The 24656-nt window shown below is 38.5% G+C and overlaps 1 protein-coding gene and 1 long non-coding RNA gene across 3 annotated transcripts in view; one reads left to right on the forward strand and one right to left on the reverse strand.

Annotated features, from left to right (window-relative positions):
* Positions 1 to 2000: 2000 nt before the first annotated feature.
* STMN2 (stathmin 2) overlaps positions 2001 to 24656 on the reverse strand; it is a 55188-nt gene continuing 32532 nt past the window's right edge. For both annotated transcript variants that reach the window (XM_002759021.6, XM_078352753.1), the window contains exons 4-5: positions 13391 to 13582; positions 2001 to 3335 (exon numbers count right to left, since the gene is read on the reverse strand). In XM_002759021.6, coding sequence (XP_002759067.1) covers positions 3276 to 3335; positions 13391 to 13582 — 252 coding nt within the window. In that variant the 3' untranslated portion in view covers positions 2001 to 3275. The remainder of the gene's footprint in view (positions 3336 to 13390; positions 13583 to 24656) is intronic.
* Positions 15060 to 21134, forward strand: LOC103788530 (uncharacterized). The gene is made up of 3 exons (XR_614484.5): positions 15060 to 15182; positions 17167 to 17230; positions 20895 to 21134. It is a non-coding gene; the product is annotated as an uncharacterized LOC103788530 (long non-coding RNA).

Genomic DNA, 24656 nt, shown 5'->3' on the forward strand with positions numbered 1-24656 from the left:
TCTTTACATCCTCCCACCCCTGAACTTTTTTGAATAAGAGTGAATGAGTTTCTTTTCATGCCCTGCCTCCAGCGGAACACGCACTGATTGAAACAGATGCTCTCTGTGACAGCCACAGAGAATGCACACACCTGGATCAGTTGCATTGTTGATAGCAGGACTTCTCAAGTAAGAGCTGCAGACAAGCAGTATTAGCATCTTCTGGGAATATGTTAGAAATACACATTTGCAGGCTTCCAGAGACCTCAGGAATCCAAAGCTCTGGAGGCGGGACTCAGCAATCTGTTTTTAACAAGCCCTTCATGTAACTCAGAAGCATACTAACATTTGAGGCCCCCTGCTCTAAGGAAGCTTCCTAGACATAATCCACCCTCACTGGTGTGGAAGGTTTGGAGGTGTTCTTTTTTCCACCACTGTGAATTATGCTCTTTCATTTATTTTTCTTTAAAAATTTTTTTTTGCTTTTATATTTCCATAGTTTTTGGGGAACAGGTGGTATTTGGTTACATGAGTAAGTACTTTAGTGGTTATTTGTGAGAGTTTGATATACCCGTCACCCAAGCAATATATACTGCACCTAACTTGGAGATGTTCTTCTGAGGAGCCTCAAATAAGGGGAGAAGTCATGAGATGTGGGCACTGTGGTCTGGAGCCGACCACTCACCTTGCCCTCCTCTGCTTTTCACTTTTTTTTTTTGAGACAGGGTCTCATTCTGTCACCCAGGCTGAGTACATTGGTGCAATCTCAGCTCACTGCAGCCTTGATCTCCCTAGGCTCAGGTGGGGATTCTCCTATCTCAGCCTTTCAAGTGGCTGAGACTATAGGTGCTCGCCACCATGCCTAGCTACTTTTTGTATTTTTTTTGTAGAAATGGCATTTCACCATGTTTCCTAGGCTGGTCTTGAACTCCTGCCTTCAAGTGATTGACCTGCCTCGGCCTCCCAGAGTGCTAGGATTACAGGCATGAACCCCTGCACCCAGCCTGCTTCTTCATCTTTGAGATTAGGCAGTTGGACTGGTCAGCAGTTTCAATTCTCATACAAAGTACTATGAGAAGCTTATTAACTATTTCTGATATTTCAGAAACTTCTTAGAAAAGATCTGTTTCCCCCCAGTATGCTGTAGAGGCTGACCAACACATTATATTTGCTGTTTTGGGGCCCAAATAAGCTATTGGACTGTGAGCTTCCTGTGGTCATTCATGTTCATGTTTCCAGGGCTTATTCTGATCTAATGAATAATTCAGGTAATGTTTTCCAAACTAAGTTATATAAAACCAGTATGAAGAGACAGCTCATTTCTTGCTAATCGAAAGCTCATGTGTATCACATCATCTATTGCAGTGTTAGTCTAATCCGCAAATATTAAAGGATATGCAAAATAGAGACCAAGTGGCCTGAACCCTAAACTTGGCTTATTAGAGCTCCTATGGACCATAGCTCACTGTACTTATTCATACATCTGTGTGGCTTCAATTATTTATGATTTTCTGCTAAAACTGGATGTGGTTCCTTTGGTCCTGTAAGATCCATCTGGGTCACTGACAGGACCCTGCTGCGTCCATGTGTGCTGTGTGTTTATTGGCAGTACAAAATTTGGCAGTATGGCAGGGAATCACATCTTAACAGACGGCCTAGGCTCGGGGAGGCATTCTGTGGCCATGGGGGAGAACTTGAGATGATGCCAGGAACCTTCAGTGTTTTGAAAAGGTCTCTCTTCCTCAGAGTTATCAGTCTGAATCCTTGGTATCTTGTTCAGTCCTGTATGTTTTTAAGGGGAACAGATTGAAAACCTCTCCCACTGTGTTGGCGCATCAGAGGGCAAGAGAAGAGAGATGCAGCCTCCTGCTCCCAAAGGGAAATGACTCAGCAGGGCATTGGTTTCCTTCAAACCCTCATTATTATCTCTTTGCTTGTGAGATTGTCTCATTCAGTGGTCGCCCTTTAAAATCTGTACTCCAGTGTCAGACACACAAGGTGGCAAGAGAACAGACCAAACCTTTATTAGTTCACAGAACTCCAATTCTTTATTAATCACAGCTTGCTCACAATGACATACAGGAAAATAGCACTAATGAAGAGTAAATATGCAGGCAGCAACCTTCAGGAGTTGGGAGTTGGGGAGAAATGACTTCAAAACTGCGATAGGTACTTATGGTGGGTATCTGGTGATTCTTAGTTGGCACAAATGCCCTGCCTAGCCCCCTTAACTGCGTCAGCTTCACAGATGGAGTGTTTTGTTGTTGTTGTTAATAGGCAGGATTGCCTCACACTGGGGAAGAAAGACCAGCTTGAGTGAAAGTCCGCAGTGTTTTTGATTTTGTTTGTTTGTGTGTTTTAATGCAACAACCAGCTCACAGTTTCCAAGTGGAAAAATATTCAGTAGCATCATGTACTTGTACTATAGGTAAGAGCTTAGAATGAACATCATCAATCATGGCATCCACAAATAAGCCACCTGACACATTAATTAATTCATTCCATCAAAAGAACTTAAACTAGAGAATTAAGCCCACTTTATGAAGAGCAATTTCATGGCTGCTTGAACCATTCGAATTTGGATTTGTGTTCAGCGCTTTAAAAGGTTCAGCTTTTTGCTTCTACCCAGATTGGTCTCAGATCTGTCTTCTCATCCATCCCTTTCTAAAGCCAAAGCACATTTGTAGCACATAATCCAGGAGAAGAAGTAAATGCTATGACTGGTGGTATTTCTTAGCCTGGTTGTGTAGTTTCTCTTAGGCAGTAAATAGATTATGAGCAAACAAATGTGAAGGTTCATGTGGAGTCATAATACCTGTGATCTAGGTATGGTCTTAGTCAAGCTCAGAGATAACAAAGCCTTGTAGGTCATTAGGCAATGGTGGGTTTCTAGCACCATGGACTGTCTACTGACCTCATTTTTCTTTTGGAATGGAGTTAGACATGGGGAGCTTCAAAAAGAACAGACCTAGCAAATTCATTTGAGTGGAAAGACACAACATCAAAAGCCTGTTACAGGACATGTAAGATTATGAAATAACTTGCATAATGCAATACTTGTATTTTTTAACAAAAATGTAAGTATTTACAAAATAAGATCCAAGGTATTTTTTAAACATCAAGCAAAACATTCTGCAAAGAGACCGCATTGATTTTTTTAAATTTTTGATTTTTTTTTTTTATAATGAGTTCTTTTTAAACCATGTCATACATTCCCCATCCTGATATCGCATGATCCATTATAATATAGGCAGGGGGAGTTACTATTGGTGGGGCGTGCCAGACCCTCCCTTGCTTCAGCCAGACAGTTCAACCTGGAGTTCCTTGTTCCTGCGCACCTCCACAGCATGCCTCTCCTGAAAAACACAACAGGAAGAAGAAACGTCACAGGCCCTTGTTGTCTGGTCCTTTGTGTACCATGCGCTTGACTAGAAGTAACCCAGTTTGGTGGGAATTTTTCTCATTTCAGTAGAGAGGAAAACATGGGCCCCAAGAAATGTCATGTTAGAAGAGAACTTACAAAACTTACCATGTTTTAAAAAATATATTTAACACTGTTTTTGTCTAAAACTATGACCAAAAGTTCATGTTATTAAGATAATTTTTAATATTAGGACTACAGTGTGACTCCAGAGAAAGGCAATAAAACATCATATTATTGTTTCTCTATCATTTCTAATGATGTCGTTCCTTTTCACTAATATTTGAAGGACTTTGTAATCCTGATGGACACTTCAGGAAGGTTAGCTCCAGAAAGAAGACTTTCTATATTGCTTCTTAAACTCTTGACCTATTTGTCAAGGCCTTTCGTAAGTGCATTTGAGTGGAAAGACACAACATCAAAAGCCTGTTACAGGACATTTAAGATTATGAAATAACTTGCATAATGCAATACTTGTATTTTTTAACAAAAATGTAAGTATTTACAAAATAAGATCCAAGGTATTTTTTAAACATCAAGCAAAACATTCTGCAAAGAGACCACATTGATTTTTTAAAATTTTTGATTCTTTTTTTTTTTATAATGAGTTCTTTTTAAACCATGTCATACATTCCCATCACTGCAGTGCAAGTGACTTTTCCAGTCATAACCCCCATCTTTTCCTACGAACACTTGGTGTTTCAGTTGAATGGAATTGTCTCATGCAGTTTTCAATGCTTGATAATCCTCGTCTTTCATCTCCACTGGTCAGGATTGTAAACTTACTCTTTAAGCCCTGTGACTGTTGTCCTTTTCTTTACAAAGATTTTTATGAGACTGCAAAGGCTAATCTGCAAACCTATCTCACTTTCCATTTGAACACCTGCATACCTCTTTCCTTTTATTCGGCACTTGTTTTTTTCTGGCTTGTATTATGAGCCTCTCTGTTCTTGTCTCCTCTGTTGTATTTGACTGTAAGCTCATTATGGGCCTGGACTGTGTTTTCTTATTTTTCTTCGATTTGCAGGGCCTGGCAGAGTGCTTTGCAGATAGCATGTGATTGGTGGATGTTTATTTACAGGAGGAACCAAGGTACTGGCCTTGGGTTGTGAACTGACTTTCCTGAGGAGAGAACTGTTGGAGGAAATGTGGCCCCAGTACTTTTTAGTACATGGCTATACATCAGATGGCTAAAATCACACTGTTTTGCATGTATCATAGGTACTAAATAGATGTTTGTTGAACTGAAACTTTAAGATGTGAATTATTATTAGTGTTATTTATATTTCTATTTAGAACATTGCTTATATGGCTTCTCTCCCTCCCCCGAAGCTCCAGAAATTATTTGAGGCTCTATAGATTCTTTTAGTTCCGTTGCTTATAGCCATTACTGGATAGTGAAAAAACAAAGAAACAACAACAACAACAACAACAACAAAACAAAAAAAAAAAATAGAAAAAAAAGGAAAACAATTCTTTGAGTTCAGGAGAAGTAAACTTGACTATAAAGTAAATCTTATCATTAAACTCTATTAATCTGAAGGAGTCTATACTAATAGGGTTCTTTATATTATAATACTGAATATTTATTAGGCACTTAATATGTACCAGGCCTGCACCAGTACAGGTTTTACCTGTATTAATTCTGCTAATCCTCACAATAATCCTACAGTAGACAGTCTTTTATTGTCCCTACTTTGCAGATGAAGAAACTGAAACGCAGGAAGTCTAAGTAACTTGCCCACATTCATGACACTAACAAGTGGGATTTAAACCCAGGGAACCTGGCTCTACAGCTCACCCTCTGAATCACTGCTATACAATTTCAATGTTGAGTGAGAAGAACATATTATAGTTGTGTGGAAAAAATGTGTCTTTTCAAGTGTAGGTCCTGGAAGAAAAAAGGCTTAGACCACCCTACACTTTTTTCAAAGATACAGAGTTAGAGTAAGCAGGAAGTTGACTCTAGAGAAAGAGATTAAAAACAATTTTATTTAATTGGTTTAAATGAGCTTTTGTGTATGTTCAAAAACCATGAAGGGAAGGAAAAAGGCATGCATAGAGAAATCAAATCCTGTTTGGAAATGTCACAGGGGAAATTAGCATGGATGCAGCTGATTCTTCTTTTCGTTCTGCTGTTATGAGGAAAAAGATGAAGCAAAATCTCTTTCTCATGCAGAAAGAAACTAATTAGTGAGCTGAGCTCTGGCAAAAATTGAGAAAAAGCCCAGACCATCATTATGCTAGGAAAAAACCCTCAAGTCTAAAGATTCACATAAATTCAAATTTATAACATAGCAGGAAATATTATAATTAGTATTATTAGGCTACTTGGGAGTACACTTCTTGGTAAACTAAAAATTAGTGTTAATGAAATGGATTTTGCCATAGGAAAGAATAAATAGAATTTGTGAGCTTGAGATAACGTGAAAAAAGATAGAATGAATTATTATGAGTTTTTAAATAAAAATTACTTGTTTTCAGGCATTTTAGTCACTATTATTTGAACACTTTGCATTCACATTATCAAATATCTACTTATGAAATGTTATTGTGACTTTATATCAAAATATGGGGGAACCAAAGGAAGTTCATGCAGGAAGCATATAATTTCCCACACAGTCTGTTTTTCTTATCAGCTGTTTGCAATGATCAGACTGTGAGTCTAGAGGTTCCTAAGGCAGTTGAGATACTCAGAGAAGGTTCACCAGGAGACTACTCTTTGATAATATTTATTTCATTATTGAGCTCCTGATATTTCTAGGCACTGTCAGAGGCCCAAGCATATCTAAATTTACAATGTTTTCTGCAATTTACTCCCTTCCTCCATCAATATAAAGGACATGTAATACAGTGTTTTAGCATTGTATGCAACTATGCCTTTTATATGAAAGAATGTATGAAAGTTGATTTTAGGAAAAATTCTGGTTCTCTACTTCTTTCCTCTGATTTCATAGAAAGATTTCTCTACTGGAAGGTGAGAAATATGGGGTATTTTCTTTCTTTACATTTTAATGTCCTTTTAATCTCACTAGGTATCCAATATAAACAAGGGCTTGGACTGCTATGTCAATTCCATCTATGGAATTCTGTCATATGAGCCTAATTAAATTCAAGATGAGGTCAATATCATCAAAATTCCTTCTTTTTACTAATGGCTGTGCACTTGCAATATAAAAGAGGGGTTAGGGTGAGTTGTGTGAGCTAAGAAAGCACATGTTCATGCATTGAGGTGATAGTGATCAGGGGTGATGGGCAGCTAGTAAAAAGGTTTGGCGTCAAAGACTTGCATTCATATCTAGTCTCTGTGGCCTACTTGTGATCTTGGCCAAATGATTTAACCTTTCTAAAGACCAGGTTCCTTAGATGTGAAATGGGGATAATCGCAGTATTTTCTTTTAGGGTTGTTGTTTGGATGAAATGTGATAGTACATCCAGAAATGCCTGGCTTATAGCAAACAATTAATAAAGGCTAGTTTTAATCCTGTTTCCTATTTAATTATTCATTCATCAGACATGTTCAATAGCAAATGGTTGCACAAATGCTATTTGTGAATCAGAATGATAAGAAAACAAAAGATGAAAAGAATCCAATAGATGTAAATTGATAATAGTTGAAATTATAACTAAAGGGTTAAATATTATCAACATCAGGGAAATGCAGATTAAAACCACAATGAAATAACATCTTATTCCTGCAAGAATGGCCATAATTAAAAAGTCAAAAAACAATAGGTGTTGGCATGGATGTGGCGAAAAGCAAAGAGTTTTACACTGCTGATGAGAACGTAAACTAGTATGATCACTATGAAAACATAAAGAACTAAAAGCAGAGCTATTATTTGATCCAGCAATCTCTCTACTGGGTATCCACCCAAAGGAAAGAAGTCATTATATGAAAAAGACTGTGTCATGCATGCTTATAGCAGCAGCACAACTTGAAATTGCAGAGATATGGAGCAAAAAGTGTCCATTGACCAACAAGTGGATACATAAAATGTGGTATATATACACCATGGAATACTACTCAGCCGTAAGAAGGAATGACATAGTGACTCTTGCAGCAACTTGGGTGGAGCTGGAGTCCATTATTCTAAGTGAAGTAACTCAGGAATGGAGCACTAAATATCACGTGTTCTCACTTATAAGTGGGAGTTAAGCTATGAGGATGCAAAGATATAGGGAAGGTTGGGAGTGGGGGTGAGGGACAAAAGACTACACATTGGGTACAGTGTAAACTGCTTGTGTGTCAGGTGCACTAAAGTCTCAGAAATCACCACTAAGGAACTTATCCATGCAACCGAACACCACCTGTACCCCCAAAACTGTTGATGTTTACAAAAGAGTTACATATTATCAAAATTACCTCTTCGGGAAAGAATCACAGAATCTTATTCTCTGAAAATATTTTTATCATTTTAAGTTACATCATATTATGTGCTGCTATTGCCACTAAAATAATGGCTATATTTTCATTTAATATTTTCTAGATGTCAGAAGTGAAATGATAAATTATAGTGAAACGATTTCTTTTATTTCCTAAGCACTGTACCGCATGGTTGGATAGGATAAAGCCGCTGTCAGGTTTGTCTGGGTCACCGGCTTCTCTCCTTTCTGAACAATATTGAAAGCTCCTTTGGTATTTGTTACCATGTTATGAGCTCGGAAGTCTTGGCATTGACTAAGATGATACAGTAGAATTACAAAAGAGAGAAGATATGAAACAATCTGGATTAAGTGGGGAATTCAACAAGGTCCAGTCGAGGTCCTCTTCAGTGATTTGCCATGTCGACCTCTCTATTCCTTCCATTGTCCTGCTGTCTGATGGCTCCTAAATGCTGAATTGTTTGAGAGGAGAGGGCTCTTCCCTACTATTGCCACATACTTTCCCCCTCATCGGTTGTGTTATATGCTTAATTATAGCCAATGGTATTTCCACAACTGTTTAGCAATTTGCATTTGAAAATTTAACTCTTTAATTTAATTAAATACTACATTAATGGAAAATTGTGAGGGTGGAGAGGACCTTTGGAAATACTTGAGAAAGTGAAATATTTAGTAGATATTGAGTGAATCAACTGTAAAAGCTATGGAAAAGTTGTAAAAAGTCTATATCTAGGTTATTTTGCAGGTGTCTTTAGTCCCTACTCAATTTTAAAGAAATTAAAACTGTAAATCATAGCTAATGTGAATAGGTGTGAATAATGACAAGAAAAGAAGTTCCCATAGAACTATTAACCTATCAATTTTTTGAAAAGGTATTCAGCCCAACGACATCAAAAATTGGTTTACATTTACATATTTGATGTTAAAATTATATGTTTAGTGAATAGATGCATTGTTGTTAAAATGATTATATCTGCTTTAACTGATTTTTCTTTTTTTTTTTTTTTTTTTGAGATGGAGTTTTGCTCTTGTTACCCAGGCTGGAGTGCAATGGCAGGATCTTGGCTCACTGCAACCTCTGCCTCCTGGGTTGAAGCAATTCTCCTGCCTCAGCCTCCCGAGCAGCTGGGACTACAGGCGTGCACCACCATGCCCAGCTAATTTTTGTATTTTTAGTAGAGATGGGGTTTCACTTTGTTGACCAGGATGGTCTCGATCTCTTGTCATGATCCACCCGCCTCGGCCTCCCAAAGTGCTGGGATTATAGGCATGAGCCACCGCGCCCGGCTGTGCTCTTCCTTTCTTCCTCTCTCTTCCTTTCTTTGTTTCTCTCTCTTTCTACTTCTCATACCACTCCAAGAATAAGAACATTTTGAACTTCACTATTGTGTCAGTCATAATCCACAGACTCCTTGTTTGAGTCCTGGGTATGACATAAATAGATCAGCCTAATGCAGGTCTTTGTGGCATAGGCATCCCTTCTCCCACATCCTTTTCCACATTTGATTCTTTTCTATATAATAGCCTGGAGTGTTAAGATGAGGTGATATGAAAACAGGAAACTGAAATAAAAAGTAAGTGTAACGTTCTTTTTTGGAGGAAGAAAGAACACTTATGCAACAAAGACAAAAAACACTAAAATATAATTTATAATGACATAACAAAGTATACTTAAGAAACCTTTAGCGTAGTGGTTCTCAGCAATGGCTAAATATTAGAGCCTATTAGTGAGCCTTTAAAATAATCCAAGGTTCTTGGCCCTATTCCAGACAATTAAATCAGAATCCCTTAAAGAGCTGTCCAGTAGATTCTGAAATGCAGCCAGGGCTGCTTTTGCTTTAGGCTTTCAGTTTGAGTTAAAGGCTTTGAGATAATATGGCTGGGGCTCTGAGGGGTTTCTGGGAATTTATCAGTCAGTGACAATGAAGATACCGTATGGGCATCATGGTGAAAATATGCTCGAATGCTCAATTCTCTTAATTGAAGGGAAGAGGGACTGAGGGCTGAATGGTAGGCAGATAGTGGAAAAGCTTGCACAGAGTTGTATCATGTCACTTGCATAGTTGATAGGGGCAGCGAGGGCTGTCAAAAGGGTGGGTGCATGGTGTAGTGAATTTACTTTTACTGATATTATTCAGTGTCTTCGTATTTACTGTCTATATTGGACCATACTACATGTTGTCTCACTCTCTAATTGTTGGAGCTATATTATTTATTGCTGAATTTTGTATTGCCTGTATTGGGAATGACATGGTTGGTAAATATCTTTCATATTACATCCTCTTCTAGGTTCCTAAGCATATAGTAGGGACTCAATAGATATTCATTGAATGATTGACTCATTAAAAGGTGTCATTTCGGAAGTTGTCATCTTTTTTTCCTCTTTTTGTTTTGTTTCCTCACTTTGTTTCCCAGGTTGGAGTGCAGTGGCATGATATTAGCTCACTGCAGCCTCGAACTCCTTGGCCCAAGCAGTCCTTCCACCTCAGCCTCCTGAGTAGCTAGGGCAACAGGCCTGTGCCACCAGTCCTGGCTAGTTTTTAAATTTTTGTTTGAGACAAGTTCTCGTTATATTTCCCAGGCTGGTCTCGAACTCCTGGCTTCAAGCAATTCTCTTGCCTTGGCTTCCCAAAGTGCTGGGATTACAGGTGTGAGCCACCATGCCCAGCATAATCATCTTTTTATATGTAGATTTCAGGACAGCTTATGTTACCTTGGCAGTTTCAAGCCTTTCACCTTTACTTTTATTACTGAACATCTTTTAAATTTCTAATTTTATAGGAGTAACTTTATTCAAACAAAAGGCTAAATATTGATTACAATATAAAATTTTGTCTTATTTTAGGAAAAAGCAAAGTAGTTTTAGTATATACAAACACATGCACAATATGTAAACAATTTTGCACTCAATCTATGTGATATACATCAAATCAAAGTAAATTTGGTATTTCCTCTTTATTGAGGAGATAAAAGATCTTGACTGACACTGCCAAAGATCCCATTAGATTTGAAAAGCACCTCGTTAGCTATGAAACACCAGAAAAAAAATGTGGTCCTAGAAATTATCTGGGCTGTATTATTTGACATGGGATAGAATGCTGACAGCTGAGATTTAAATCAGAACAGGCAGCAAACCACTAGCTCTCAAATCTGGCTGCATATTGGACCCATACAGAGACTTTTCAAAATATACGGATGCTGGGTCCCATCCTTGGAGATTCTGTGGGCCGATGCCAGGAATTTTAAGCACTCTTTAGGTTGATTATTTCCAGGAAAAGTGGTTTGCAGGTATGCATGTATGTATGTATGGGGGAAGTCACTAAAGTTGGGTGGGAGTGGAAAGAGTGCAAAAAGGAGCTGAGGATGGCTGGGCTGGGTGAAGAGAAAAAAACACAGAGGAAAAAAGGCCTATTAAAAGCTAGCACTTCTGGAAATACTAGATAAAATATGCAAATTTTATGAATGATTTTAAATTGAAATCAAGAAGGATAAGCCCTGCCGGGCATGGTGACTCACACCTGTAATCCCAACACTTTGGGAGGCCGAGGTGCGTGGATCACTTGAGGTCAGGAGTTCAAGACCAGCTTGGCCAACAAGGCAAAACACTGTCTCTACTAAAAATACAAAAATTAGCTGGGCGTGTTGGTGTATGCCTGTAATCTCAGCTACTCGGGAGACTGAGGCACGAGAATCACTTGAACCTAGGAGGCAGAGGCTGCAGTGAACTGATATTGCACCACAGCACTCCAGCCTGAGCAACAGAGTGAGACTCTGTCTCAACAACAACAAAAAAGGACGATATGCCCTGTGTTTGTATGTGTAATTTGAAAAATAAAAATGCTCTGAGACTACCAATGATATAAATCTTGCATTGGATGATAAAGGCCTAATTGAGGATGTTGCAATAAGATCAGCATGTACCGTTGTTAGCAACTTCACTTAATTTTTTAGGGTATAGGATGTAAGATGCAGGTTGAGTCACAGTGATCTCAAAGAGAACACACGGTGTCCCTGTGCTGTCCATGTTATGAGCACTGGTCAAGCAGGAACGTTTTTAGTTCTCTAGAGAAGTGCAAAATGGGGACAGATGGAGGAAGACCAACTGGTTCAATGTCAGGGGAGTAAACTTTAGCAAATGGAACTTTGTTCTGAGTAATACATGTGTTCCTACACTGCCATAAATCACCTGCAAATTCTGTTGTCTCTTCCAAATTCTGACTTGACTCATTTGGGTGAAATGCAATGAAATTGTTCTGAGGTATGAAAACACCATCTAATAAATACAAATTTAATCTGAACTTTCATGTTTTGGATTAGGCATCAGGTGGCTATTCCAGCTCTTGCCCAGGTCAGCAGTACTCATCCACGTACCTCTGAGAGCCTCAATGTCTTACTGCTGCATCAGAGTCCACACACCCTTCCCCAGCAGTGCTTTAAAAAATTCCTCAAGAGCACAAATGAAAATCTCCATGCAATTATACCTTTAAAAGATTTCATGCCTGATTTTTTTTTGTTTGTTTCTAGCTGGATAGTTGCAGTCGGAGTTTAAGAATGAAAACAGAATCATCAGAACTTCAAGATAAGGTTGTCTGAACCTTAGATGAGATGGGCCATCTCTAATAGAAGACATGACACTCTGAGAAATGTCAGAAAACAGGAGGCTCATCTGACTAAACTCTCTGGGCTCTGATGACAGGCACAGTCCGTTTTACTCTTGCATCTCCAATGTCTGTCACACAAAGGCACTCACTACTGGTGGGAAGGGTGACTGCTCAGAAAAGGATTGAGGCATCTTCCTCAAACATGCTATTTTCAATGCTTAATCCAGTTTCTGGAAATGGATACAGCTAAACTACTCACTGCTAAGCTGTATATTTTCAAGGGAAAGGTTTTTGAGGGGATGGGTGGGAGACAGCATAGAAAGTGCAAAAGTGAAAGACAGCGTTTTTCAGAGGACCTCCAGCACAGCGCCTCCTGACTCATGGGAATGAGTGTATGTTTAGATTGTTGAGGAGAAGGGCATCAGGATACCAGAACTGGACAAAACATCCTCTATGAGCTAATCTTTGCTATGGTCCTATGTGATGTTATTACACCCTAGTTTTCCACGTAGAGTTTCTACATGGAAAGAATGGGTTTTCCAGTGTTCATAAATATCCTGGCAAATATATTTTCCTAATTTAATATTTTAATTAAATATATATTGAATGCCACATATTAAATATTAAGCCAAATGTTATTTATATTTTATAGCAATATAATATATTAATACTAATATTTCCAATGTAACATTTTTCCAGTAGATTGCCTCTTGAGGTTTGTATAGAAGTTACACATTTCAGAAGCATGAATCGGCCTCCCTGAATCCACTCACCATAGGAAAACTTGACAAAATTCCAGCTTTAGTGTTAGATTCCCATTCCTATACCATGTTGCACCTCCTGCTAAGTCAATGCTACACTGTGAGACCCTGCCCATGTGAGTTAGTTGTCCTCACACCTGCAGCAAATTTTGACTTAGTCTCTGGTGCTTAGGCATCTGAGAGTTCACCCAGCTGTGTTGCATATGAATACATCCATCTGCTCAGGACTCTGCTGACATTACCTTTTCCTGCAGGCGTTCAATAATAGCAGCTAGATTAGCCTCACGGTTTTCCTTAATTTGTTCCATTTTCAGGATCAGCTTTTCCTCCGCCATCTTGCTGAAGTTGTTGTTCTCCTCCAAAGCCTTCTGAAGGACTTCTCGCTCGTGTTCCCTCTTCTCTGCCAATTGTTTCAGCACCTGGGCCTCCTGAGACTGGGGAAGAAAAATATAGCCATCTTACAATTATACAAACACAAACCTAGCAGAATAATGGCCCACAAATTGGAGGGAGCGTCCTTTTCAGATGAATAGTACTTCCAGCCTTGAGCACTATTGTCAAGTCTGTATTCATCCGCATGGCTTAGAGTTTTCTATAGAATGTGGCTAGTTGGGAAATGCAGTTAGCTGAATTTTCAGCTGTGAATATATTTCAGACTTTCTTAGAAGAAGAAGCATTTAATTCTCATTGAGGAGGTAAAAAAAATTTTTTTAAAAGAAGTTTCTGCTAAACATCTATGCAACAGAAAATGCTATAATGAATTACTGGATGGCAATATTCCGTTGAAGCCTAAGAACAATGGTTGAGGATTGAGGCAAGTTCTGATCTTCTTGATCTATTTTTTTTAATCAACTGTAGGCTGGGCCCTACAATGAGCTTTTCAGCTTTTATCAATCAAATCATCGAATTCACTTTCTCCTTTTCTTTCACACGTCCTTCCCCACCATCCCATCCTCCATACACCAAAGTCTCTTTGAAGATTTGAGAACAGTGCAAATGTAGTGTCTACTTGGCCACAGAGAGCAGAAAGTCCTTTTCTTGACCCTCTCTTGAAACCCTGTGGTTGCTCAGTGATTAGAGCCAGATGTACACCCTGTCCTGCACTTTGAACACTGTAATTTTCTTCCAGCATCAGGAGCTTGTATGGCTCTGAACAGTGGATAATCATTGCAGCACTTGACAACAATGCAGGTGCCTGGTATGTACCTCTAGGGATTCTAATTTCAAGGTTCTTTGGTGAGGTCCATTGATAAGCATCACCAGTGATTCAAATGCAGGTAGTCCAGTCTACCTTTTGTAAGTCATACTGCCATGGGCTTTGATGTCAGGCCTGTGTTCAAGTCTTACCTCTGTTTGTGACCCAGGATGTGTTATATAATTTATTTCCACATTCATTTTATTCTCATTATGCAGCTAAGAAAAATCCTACCCATTACTGACCCATCCAGGTTTGAGACTAAATTATTACACACTCATGGCTCCTGGATAATTCCTTAGGATCAGCTGACGCCCTGACGCATTCCTTCACAAAAGTAATTATAAATGGGACATCTAAACAATGATTGATTAAAAAATATTCTAAGTGCCCTGTTAAATACTGATTACCATTGAAAGCATTAGTGGGAAAACAGTTGATGCTGGTGGTTGTGGGCATTTACTGAAGGGTCTTGATGTATGAACAATATGGGGGCTAGAGAAAGGGGAAACTTATCTTCAAGTAAAATTCTACAGAAATGGTAAGGTCAGACTGCCTTACACATCTTTATTGGTGTTTTTATTTTGAAGTTGATCAGAAGCAGGTCTGTGGCTCACTGGAGGTTAAGCAGAAAATCCTGGGAACCAGCCTTGCTTCTTGCTTTAACCCTATAATGGTTTCAGAACATTTTGTTATCTATTTGTTTATTTTTTTTAGACAGAGTCTCGTTCTGCCACCCAGGCAGGAGTGCAGTGGCGTGATCTCTGCTTATTGCAACCTCTGTCTCCTAGGTTCAAGCGATTCTCATGTCTCAGCCTCCCAAATAGCTGGGATTACAGGTAGGTGTGTGTCACCACGCCCTGATAATTTTTGTATTTTTAGTAAAGACAAGGTTTCACCATGTTGAACTTCTGGCTCAAGTGATACACCTGCCTCAGCCTCCCAAAGTGCTAGGATTATAGGTGTCAGCCACTGTGCCTGGCCGATTTCAGGGCATTTTTAGTGGACCAAACACATTCTTACTTTGTATTAGTTTCAGGAAAACTAACACAAAAGTAATAAGAAAATTATAACATAAACTGAGTTCAAACTCCAATGAAGCCTTTCTGGAAGAAATATGAATAAAATATTTTCTAGCTGATTCACTCTCCTGCCTCTAGGTGGGACTGTTGTTAAAGCATCCTACATAGATTCTGTTCATTTACTGTTATCAGAACTGCTGAATTGTTACAGGGAGAGAGATGTGTGTGTAAATATTTCTCTCTCTCCGAGAAAAGTCTTCATGAAATTAATTTTTTTGTGTGTGGATAAGAATAGTACCTATCTCATGTGATTTTCAGGATCAAATGAAATACTGTTTGCAAGGTATTTAATGCAGGGTCTAATATTAAGTAAGTCAGTACTGAATGAATGGTAGTCATTATTATCAAAAGCAAAACTTAAGACACTTGTGACAAGGAGATGATGGCAACTGGACTTACTGGTATAACTCAAATATAACATTTTGGCAATTTCATGTGTGTGAAGTATTTGTTCATACTTCTTTGATTATGGACAGTTAGTGGATTTGGGGATTCTGAGGGTTGTTGAGAGTCCAAGTCCTTCTAACTTCCTCATCCCCACCTCACACATGTCCACTGACTCAGGCTGTATGGATAAGAAATCTCACAGTGAAGTGGGCACCATAAGGAAATAAGAGGCGACAGCTTTGCATCTTCGTTTTGGAAAATTTCATACATGTAACCTCCAGTGCAGAAAGCCATCTAGAGGAAGAAGGCTGGGTTATCACAAAACAAGGGTGCAATGTGTCCAAGAATTAGGAATTGGATTGGAGCCCTAGGATTCTCTGGTAATGAACAGAAATCTGTGGGGCATGCTCCAGGAAACAAAGCCAAGCCAAACAAATCAAAATAAAGCAAGATAAAACTTCAACATCCTCTAAATGCAGTGCTTTAAAATCAGTTTTCTATCTTAACACACAGTTAGATAATGCTCTTCTGAGCAACTCGCGCTCATCAGCCACAGCTGCTAAAGGCAGGTAGCAATGTAACATTGCTGCTCATTGGTTTAACAGTTCCTTCCTGGCCGGGCGCGGTGGCTCATGCCTGTAATCCCAGCACTTTGGGAGGCTGAGGCGGGTGGATCACGAGGTCAAGAGATCGAGACCATCCTGGTCAACATGGTGAAACCCCGTCTCTACTAAAAATACAAAAATTAGCTGGGCATGGTGGCGCGCGCCTGTAATCCCAGCTACTCAGGAGGCTGAGGCAGGAGAATTGCCTGAACCCAGGAGGCTGAGGTTGCTGTGAGCCGAGATCGCGCCATTGCACTCCAGCCTGGGTAACAAGAGCGAGACTCCATCTAAAACAAAACAAAACAAAACAAAACAAAACAAAACAAAACAAAACAAAACAAAACAAAACACAGTTCCTTCCTGCTCCTCCCCCCATAGATCAGTGTTTCCAACACTGCCCCAGATAGGATCAACCTATCTAGAATTTTTAATGGCCACTTTTTTCAAGTAGCCTTTATACAGAAATTTCTGTGGCACAGTGACACGAGCACCCGCCTGGTATTCGGAAAACCTGGGTTTGCATCCTGCTTTGCTGAGTCTGGCGCCTTGAGATGGACTTCACGGCTGGGGGCTGTGTGCCGGCTGCTCTTCACACAGGGTCTGCTACAGTTACTGTGCAGTATTGTCAAGAGGCCACTGTTAACTGCCAAATGTTTCATTTTCAAATGCTCCAATTAACTTTGACACTTTGTTCAGTCGTGCTTTAACTTAATGTTTATATTTGCATTCTTAATTTGTCTTTGTGAAAGAACCAGAATCAGGAGGAAACAGCAGTGAAATAGGATTCAGACGGGAAGGCTTTGAAATTACAAGGTAATACAGCAGCACACACTTTTCCAAATTTCTTGCCTTGGTGGGACACATTTGATCTGCATGAACAAACTCCTACTGTTCCTATTATGAATAATGGAGAATTCCCATTAAAACCAATGCCTACTGCATTTACTGGAGTGCAACGTTTGGCTCAGTTTGAAATGCTTCAATATAATGGGGTTAGTAGTTTTGTAGCTATGGGGGCTAGATGAGATTACACAGCATAGGTGTCAAGTGCATTTCTTTAGCACAGTTAATGGGGTGAAACAGAAACAGAAGGCAGTATAGAGTGTGGTCATGTGAGTCGCTGCTAAATCACAGAGACCTGCCAAACTGGTCCAGGCTGTGCTTTAGGGCTGCTCGCTGCTGTGGTGCTTTTTTTTACTCCCTGGAAGGGACTGTTACATCCACTATTATCTCAACTCACACATTTGCAGGACCTAATAATTGTCTGTGTTTCAAATATTTAAAGCTGAAGTCCATGCATACAAATACAGGATGTGAAGTCAATTATGGTGGGAAGCATTCTACCCCACGGAAATACTTATGGCTTCCTATATTAGTCTCTGTTCATAAGCACTCAATTTTAAAATGAATTTAGAGACAGGGTCTTGCTTTGTTACCCAGGCTGGAGTACAGTGGATTGATCTTAGTTTACTACAGCCTCAAATTCCTGGGCTTAGATTGTCTTGCCTCAGCATCCCTGGTAGCAGGGACTACAGGCATGTGCCACGGCACTTGGCCAGCACTCAGTTTTTGAGCAAATTATTCTGTGGTGCTAATAACCATGGGGGCATCTACCTCAGTTCCTAAAGTCTCTGCTACTTCATTGGCGCAGAAAGGCATAACCTCTCTTCCTTTTTCACAGTGTAGAATCCAGATAGATACTGCTGCCTATAACTCCTCTAACTCAATTCCTAGGTAGAAATTGATTCTCACATGAACAGCGTTTAATCTTCTAGTCATATCCTCAAGGAAGAAAATTGGTTCTAATTCCAATGAACAAATAAGCAGTTTAATCAGTGAAAAAATAAGCAGTTTGTTCAGAAAACTGCACTAAAACACGATGAGAAATGAGTGAGGCTGTAGAATAAACGCATATGCTATACAAAAGTGGAAGCATTTTTCTTCATTTTTGGCAGAGAAGTAAAGTTCTCACTACATGTTCAAATAGGCATTCTTACTTTATATCTTGACTGTGCAGATTAGCAGAAAGGGATTGTGATTGCGTGGACTGATAGGGAGGGTGGTGAAGTGAGATATTTGCTAACAGTTGTTAAAAATAAATTGGTCAAGGAAAAAGTACCTGGCCTTGGCGGAACACTTCAAGTAACCTGTACCTAACATAGAAGGTCACTGAAATAGTAAAATGGAAAATTAGGGCAAGACAATAATCAGCTGATATAATGCAAATGTCAAGGCAAAATATAGAACTGAGATATTCAACGTGACATTCTGGAGACGAAAGAACCTTCTCCATCTTGCTGTTATGGGAACTGAGGCACATTATTGGTGAGCAGCTTTTCTAAAACTTCCTCTCACTGAACTCAACATCATTGAAATAACTACATGAGAGGTATGTGAAGGGAAAAACAATGAGACAGGGAAGGTGACTTACTGCACATTTAGGAGCACCTTAACATTTGCAAAGAGGCTAATTACCATTTTTTTGTATTACTGAGTATAAGAGTTTAATTACTGTACAAATGGAGTGTAAGATAAATTTGAGTAACTGGTATATAAAACTCATTTTACTTTATGTACACAGATGAGACTTAAGACTACATTTTAGATGGCACTAATTTTCCATTTATTTCTAAATTAAACATTTATTTTCTTGTTACTTTTCATTATTTGGGGGATCTATTACTTGCTATCCAAGACCATTGATCAGACACTAAATTTCCTAGTACCAAAATGTCTTTACACTAGTAGGTTAGATGATGTGTCTGTAATTATTGGCTTTCCTGCTAACAATGAAAAAACATTATCGACCCATCTAAAGTCACAAATAATGTCCTGTTGCAGTATGACAATTGAAGATAATTATGTAAAGCCAAAGCGTGCAGAATTCACTTTGTGTTGAGGAGCCTGAGGCATAATAGGAAACTTAAAGTGATTAAAATCCAAAGACCTTCAGAATGAGCCCTTCTGCTGAAGTGTGTAATGGGTTTACTGTGGTTAGCTCCTAGGAAAAGAAATGTGGGGGTGTTCTTCCCCAAGAAGGTAGCACGCAGGAAGATGCTGTGGCCCACGTGCCAAATTCTGTGAGGAGCAGAATGTTTCCTGAATGTCAAGTTGTGAATAATCCAGTACTTTATTTCATAATCCACTGCTATACAAACTGCCCCCTCTTTCCCTGGATTCCATTTTAATTGCCATCGCCAATGTGAGATGCCAACAAATGGAAAAGGTAAGTCTATCATATGTGGTGACTAATGACCCAGTTTTACGCCATTTTATTAAGAGTAAGCAACACCTTTTCCTTTCAGAGGCTTAGTGACTTTGAAGCTGATTATGCCAGTAATGAGAGCATGCTAATGAATGAAATCTCACTGGACTGGTTGGAGTAGGGTGCTTTTTAATTTAATCTCTTTTAGGGTGAGATTTTTGTCAATGTCATTAAGATCCTTTTGTTTTCACAATATTAATTGTTTTAAGACACTTCTAGTTGCCTTGATCTATTTATGTATTACCTATCAAACTGTCTTTTCTTTTATGCAATTTGATAAAGAATATTTTACAATATTTAAAAATTTTGGCTGAGCATGGTGACTCACACCTGTAATCCCAGCACTTTGGAAGGCCAAGGTGGGTGGATCACCTGAGGTCAGGAGTTTGAGACCAGCCTGGCCAACATGAAAAAACCTTGTCTCTACTGAAAGTATGAAAATTAGCTGGGTGTGGTGGTGGGTGCCTGTAATCCCAGCTACTTGGGAAGCTGAGGCAGGAGAATTGCTTGAACCTGGGAGGTGGAAGTTGCTGTTAGCCAAGATGGCCCCATTGTACTCCAGCCTGAGCAAAAGAGTGAGACTCCATCTCAAAAAAAAAAAAAAAAGCAATGAGCAATGTATTGTATGGTAGCATTTCAGTCTCTGTTAATGAGAAACATCTTTTCTTTATACAATCATGAGTTTCCTAGACAATCTTTGTGAGGTCAAAAACTGGATGCATCTTCACATAGTAATTGCCAACCCTTTTACCATGCCTGTTACATGTCTTTATGTAGAGTAACCTTCCAATTCTCACAATAACTTCATGACATAAGTTCTATTACCAGTCTCATTTTACAGATCATCAGAAGAAGACATATAGAGATAAGGTGAGCTGCTTGAGGTCACGTAGCTTTTAAGCAGTGGAACCAGAATTTGAACACAGACATTCTCTTAACCATAAGTTCTTAAACACAATGTTTTAAAGATGCTTTTAAACACTGTGCCCTGCTAAGGATGACCATATAATTGATTGTCCAAACTGGAACACTTATTAGAGTAAAAGAGAAATAATTAATAATGGTATCAAAGCGACGGGAGTTAGCTGGAGTTGTCCTAGGCCAACTGATAGTTAGGCTAGCTCTGCTGCCTCTTGCTAAATAGGTATTTGTTGAATGAATGAATGAATAAATGATAAATGGATGGTTATTCATGTCACTTCACCCTTGCAGGTCAGTTGCATTATGGAAACTTTGATTTCAAGGGATGAGCTTCAAGCTGACCGCATGAGATTGATACAGACTCATAGAGGTGATCACCGACAACCAGCAACAATCAAAGAATGGAGAAAAAGCGGGGAAAGGGCTAATTCTTTTTATGACAAGCTGCTTCTACTAGCCAATCACTGGAGCATTAATTCTGGTTCAAAGAAGCCTGAGGGAGTATCCTCCAACCTAGTAACCAGATGGTCAGTGCTGCAATAGTGTCAACAGATGGAGTGGGGAAGTGGGGAAATGGCCAAAACATTGAACATAAAGTGAATTTGAGCCTAAATGGAGATGCCTCTGTGGCAGCCTTCCAGCTGTAAATCCAGGAAGTCCCCCAAACACAGCATAGGTCATTAGTTCCTTGAAGGTGTCCCTGAAGTCCCAGAAACAGGCTTTCAAGGTATTAAGGGTAGGGGGAGGGAGGAGAACTCATAAGCTTTTTATGTTTAAAAAGCCCTAACAGAAATCATATTTCACATCTATATCCATGTCTATCTTTATATTTACTTTGAGTTAGAATTGTCAATTTGGTGCAAAAATGCTTATCTTATAATAATTAGAAATAATAGGCAATTACAGATTACTTTGATTATAATCATCATAAGATAATTTATTAATACTTATTTAAAAGTAATATGCTTGCTAGGTAGAATCTTAAGAAACCTGCAAATTATAGGAAAGGAAATGGGTCCAGGGCAATGAAAATGTTGCTGACCCCTGGGCCAGGCGGAACACGCATATATTTTTGGAGTCTGTAGTGACTCTTTACTGCTTATATAATGGAGTTTTCTCACCTCGCTACTCTCCAACTCCCTATCCAAATCCACTAGTCCAAACCATTGGTCTGCCCACTGCCCTAAAACACACACATTCTGCATTCTCACCTCTGTGAATTCTTAGTTCTGGAATCACTGTCTTAGTCTCGTTTTCATGTTTTCTCTATGTATCTAACACTATTTTTCTAGTCATCTCCCCCTTTAAAAAAAATGGATACTTCTTTAAAAAGATGCTACAATTCACATAAGTAGTGAAATAGCTTTATTATCCCCAATGATCTCTCATTTCAGGTGAAGTCAAAGTCCTTCATTGTTACCTCTGACTTCAGTTGCTACTACTCTCCCCCTGCTCTCTCAGCTTCAGCCATGCTGGCCTCCATGTTATTTCTCGAACATTCAAAGTAATGAGAGTAGCAGGTACAAGGGCCCTGCTACTCTCATTACTTTGAATGTTTAGAACCCAGAGAAGAGCTGCCTGCCTCACTCCCTTGCTACCTTTGTGCTTCTTTTCAAATGTTCTCTTATTCAACAGGTTTTTTTCTGATTATCCAACAGTTATATTATTATATAGTATAATAATATATGACATTATTATAGTATAGCTTCTCTCACCCCCACTCCCCTGGTTCTCTTTGTCCTGCTATATTTTGTATCATCTAATATACTGCATATATATTTATTAGCTATTTCTTCCCCACTGGAATGCAAGGTTGATGAGGGTCTCCTCTGTGCCTAGAACAGGGCCTGCCAAATAGTAAGTGCTTGATAAATATCTGTTGATTTAGTGATTTTGCCTAGAGTAGGAATTCCTTAGTGCAGTTTCAGATATCATTTGGAAACTTAGTGACTATAATTGTTTTAGGATGGGAAGATGGGATAAAAAATCCAAACGAACTATATATTGCCACTTTCTCATTTGGCCCTGAAAGATATTATTTATCTATTCACTTAAAAACATTTGTAGTACTCAGACAATGACTAGCAGGAGTTGAATAAGAAAGAAAAAAATTTTGTAGTACAAACTGTTGCCAAGTACTATAAACAAAAGACAAGTTCTATCTTCAGGGAGTTGATAATCTAGTGGGAGATACAGGGCTAAATAAATAAATATTCATATAAATACTAAAATGTGAATACATACTAATTACTTACTAATTGTGCTAGGTGCTACAAAGGAAAACCTTGTTACCGTGAAAGACAGTAAGAAGTGAAACCTGGGTTCAGAGTCCCCTCCCCACAGTGAGGAATTGACATAGAAACTGAGAGTAGGCAGCTAAAGAAAAGGGCGTGAGGTTTAGAAGGTCCTGTTATTTAAGCACGTCTGAAATCTCACACTTGCCTTAGTTCTGATAAGTGTGAGATTTAATGTAGAGATTAAAGTCATAGAATGGAAATTTCTTTTGAACTTTCTGAGTTCCTATATCAATGTGATTTTTAAAAAGTATATATATATATATATATATATATATATATATATATATATATATATAAAAGTAAAGTTGAATCTGAATAGTTATCTGGTATCAGTTTTAAAAACTTAGGCCTAAAGTTTCCCCATTTTTCATTAGATGTTTTTTGGTTTAATATCTGTGTCTGTGCTACTGGCTGCCTTTGGCTACTAGGCACTGGAAATATGTCTAATATGAATTGAAGTGAGTTGTAAATGTAAAATAAACACTGGATATCAAATGCTTAGTATGAATAAAATCAAAGTACTACATCCTTTTGGCCACAATGATTGATTCTGGATTGAGCATATGATACAGGTCAGGCCACTGAGACTCAATTTCAAGACTTTTGTTAAACTATTGGGAAAAAGAAGCTCTGTTTCTGCTGAAGTCTCTAAGTTGTGAGAAAAATAATTTGGAACTGACTACTGAAATTAAACTTTCTGGGTAATGAAACCAATTAAATGGAGGAAGACATGGCAGGCATTGAAAGAACATTTTCTGATAATTCTGTGGTCCTTGGGTCCAGCTGTTCCTGATGCTGTAGCCACTCCTAGACTTTTTGGTCACATATTCACTCTTTGTTTTACCTAGTTGAGTTGGGTTTTGGGTCTAGGCATGTCCTTACTAAGATAATTACTGAGATATATGCACTTGCTAAAGGCTCTTTAAAAAGAATTAATAGTTCTTTAAATTAGCGCTAATTAAGTCAGTATAACCCAATAGAATAAAATCAATTAGTGATTTTTTAAAGTTGGCACTTTCTTTAATTAGTAGTATTTTCTTTTAATTAAAATTCTGCCATTAACAAAAAAATAAATAAATAAAGGACATAATCTGTTTGGTGATTTTTGCATGACAAAAATTTTAACAATAACTGGAAAGGTGATGAAATAAGGCTTTTAGAGGGTTCCAAGGAATATTCTTTTCTGGGCATCGTAATACTGGATGATTACATTTGTAAATGTCTTTTACCCATGTGGCCAGTTTCTAGCTCAATTCAATTGTTTAAATGTGCAATCATTGACAATTTCTTGCTGTCAGGGTGAAGGAGCTTTATCAGATTCATTAATTAGTAACCTCAGGGAGTTTTATAGGAACATCTAGTTAATTTTGATCACCTCAGTTCTTTTTTTTATCCTAAATAATTTCCTTCAAATTAAGTGTATTACCTAGAAACACCAGCAACATCCTAAATCAGGATGTTGAATTTTGGTTTCTGAGTTTTAATTTCACCTCAGTCACTGACTGTATTCTAATCAAGTCATAGCATCTCAATATATATCGACCTATGACTCATATCTCTACCTATTACCTATAAGATGACAATGCCTGGGTCAGAACTTAAACTGCTTTGGGTACAATATGCTCTCCACTGTTTTAGATATTGCTTATATCTGTTGACAGCAAAGTTTTGATAACTTTGAATAATTTATTTTAGCTTTACTATGAGAATAAAGCTATAAATAACAAAAAAGTAGATAAAAATGTTTTAAAGCAAC

This window comes from Callithrix jacchus, chromosome 16, assembly GCF_049354715.1.
Source record: "Callithrix jacchus isolate 240 chromosome 16, calJac240_pri, whole genome shotgun sequence".
Classification (NCBI taxonomy): Eukaryota; Metazoa; Chordata; class Mammalia; order Primates; family Cebidae; genus Callithrix; species Callithrix jacchus.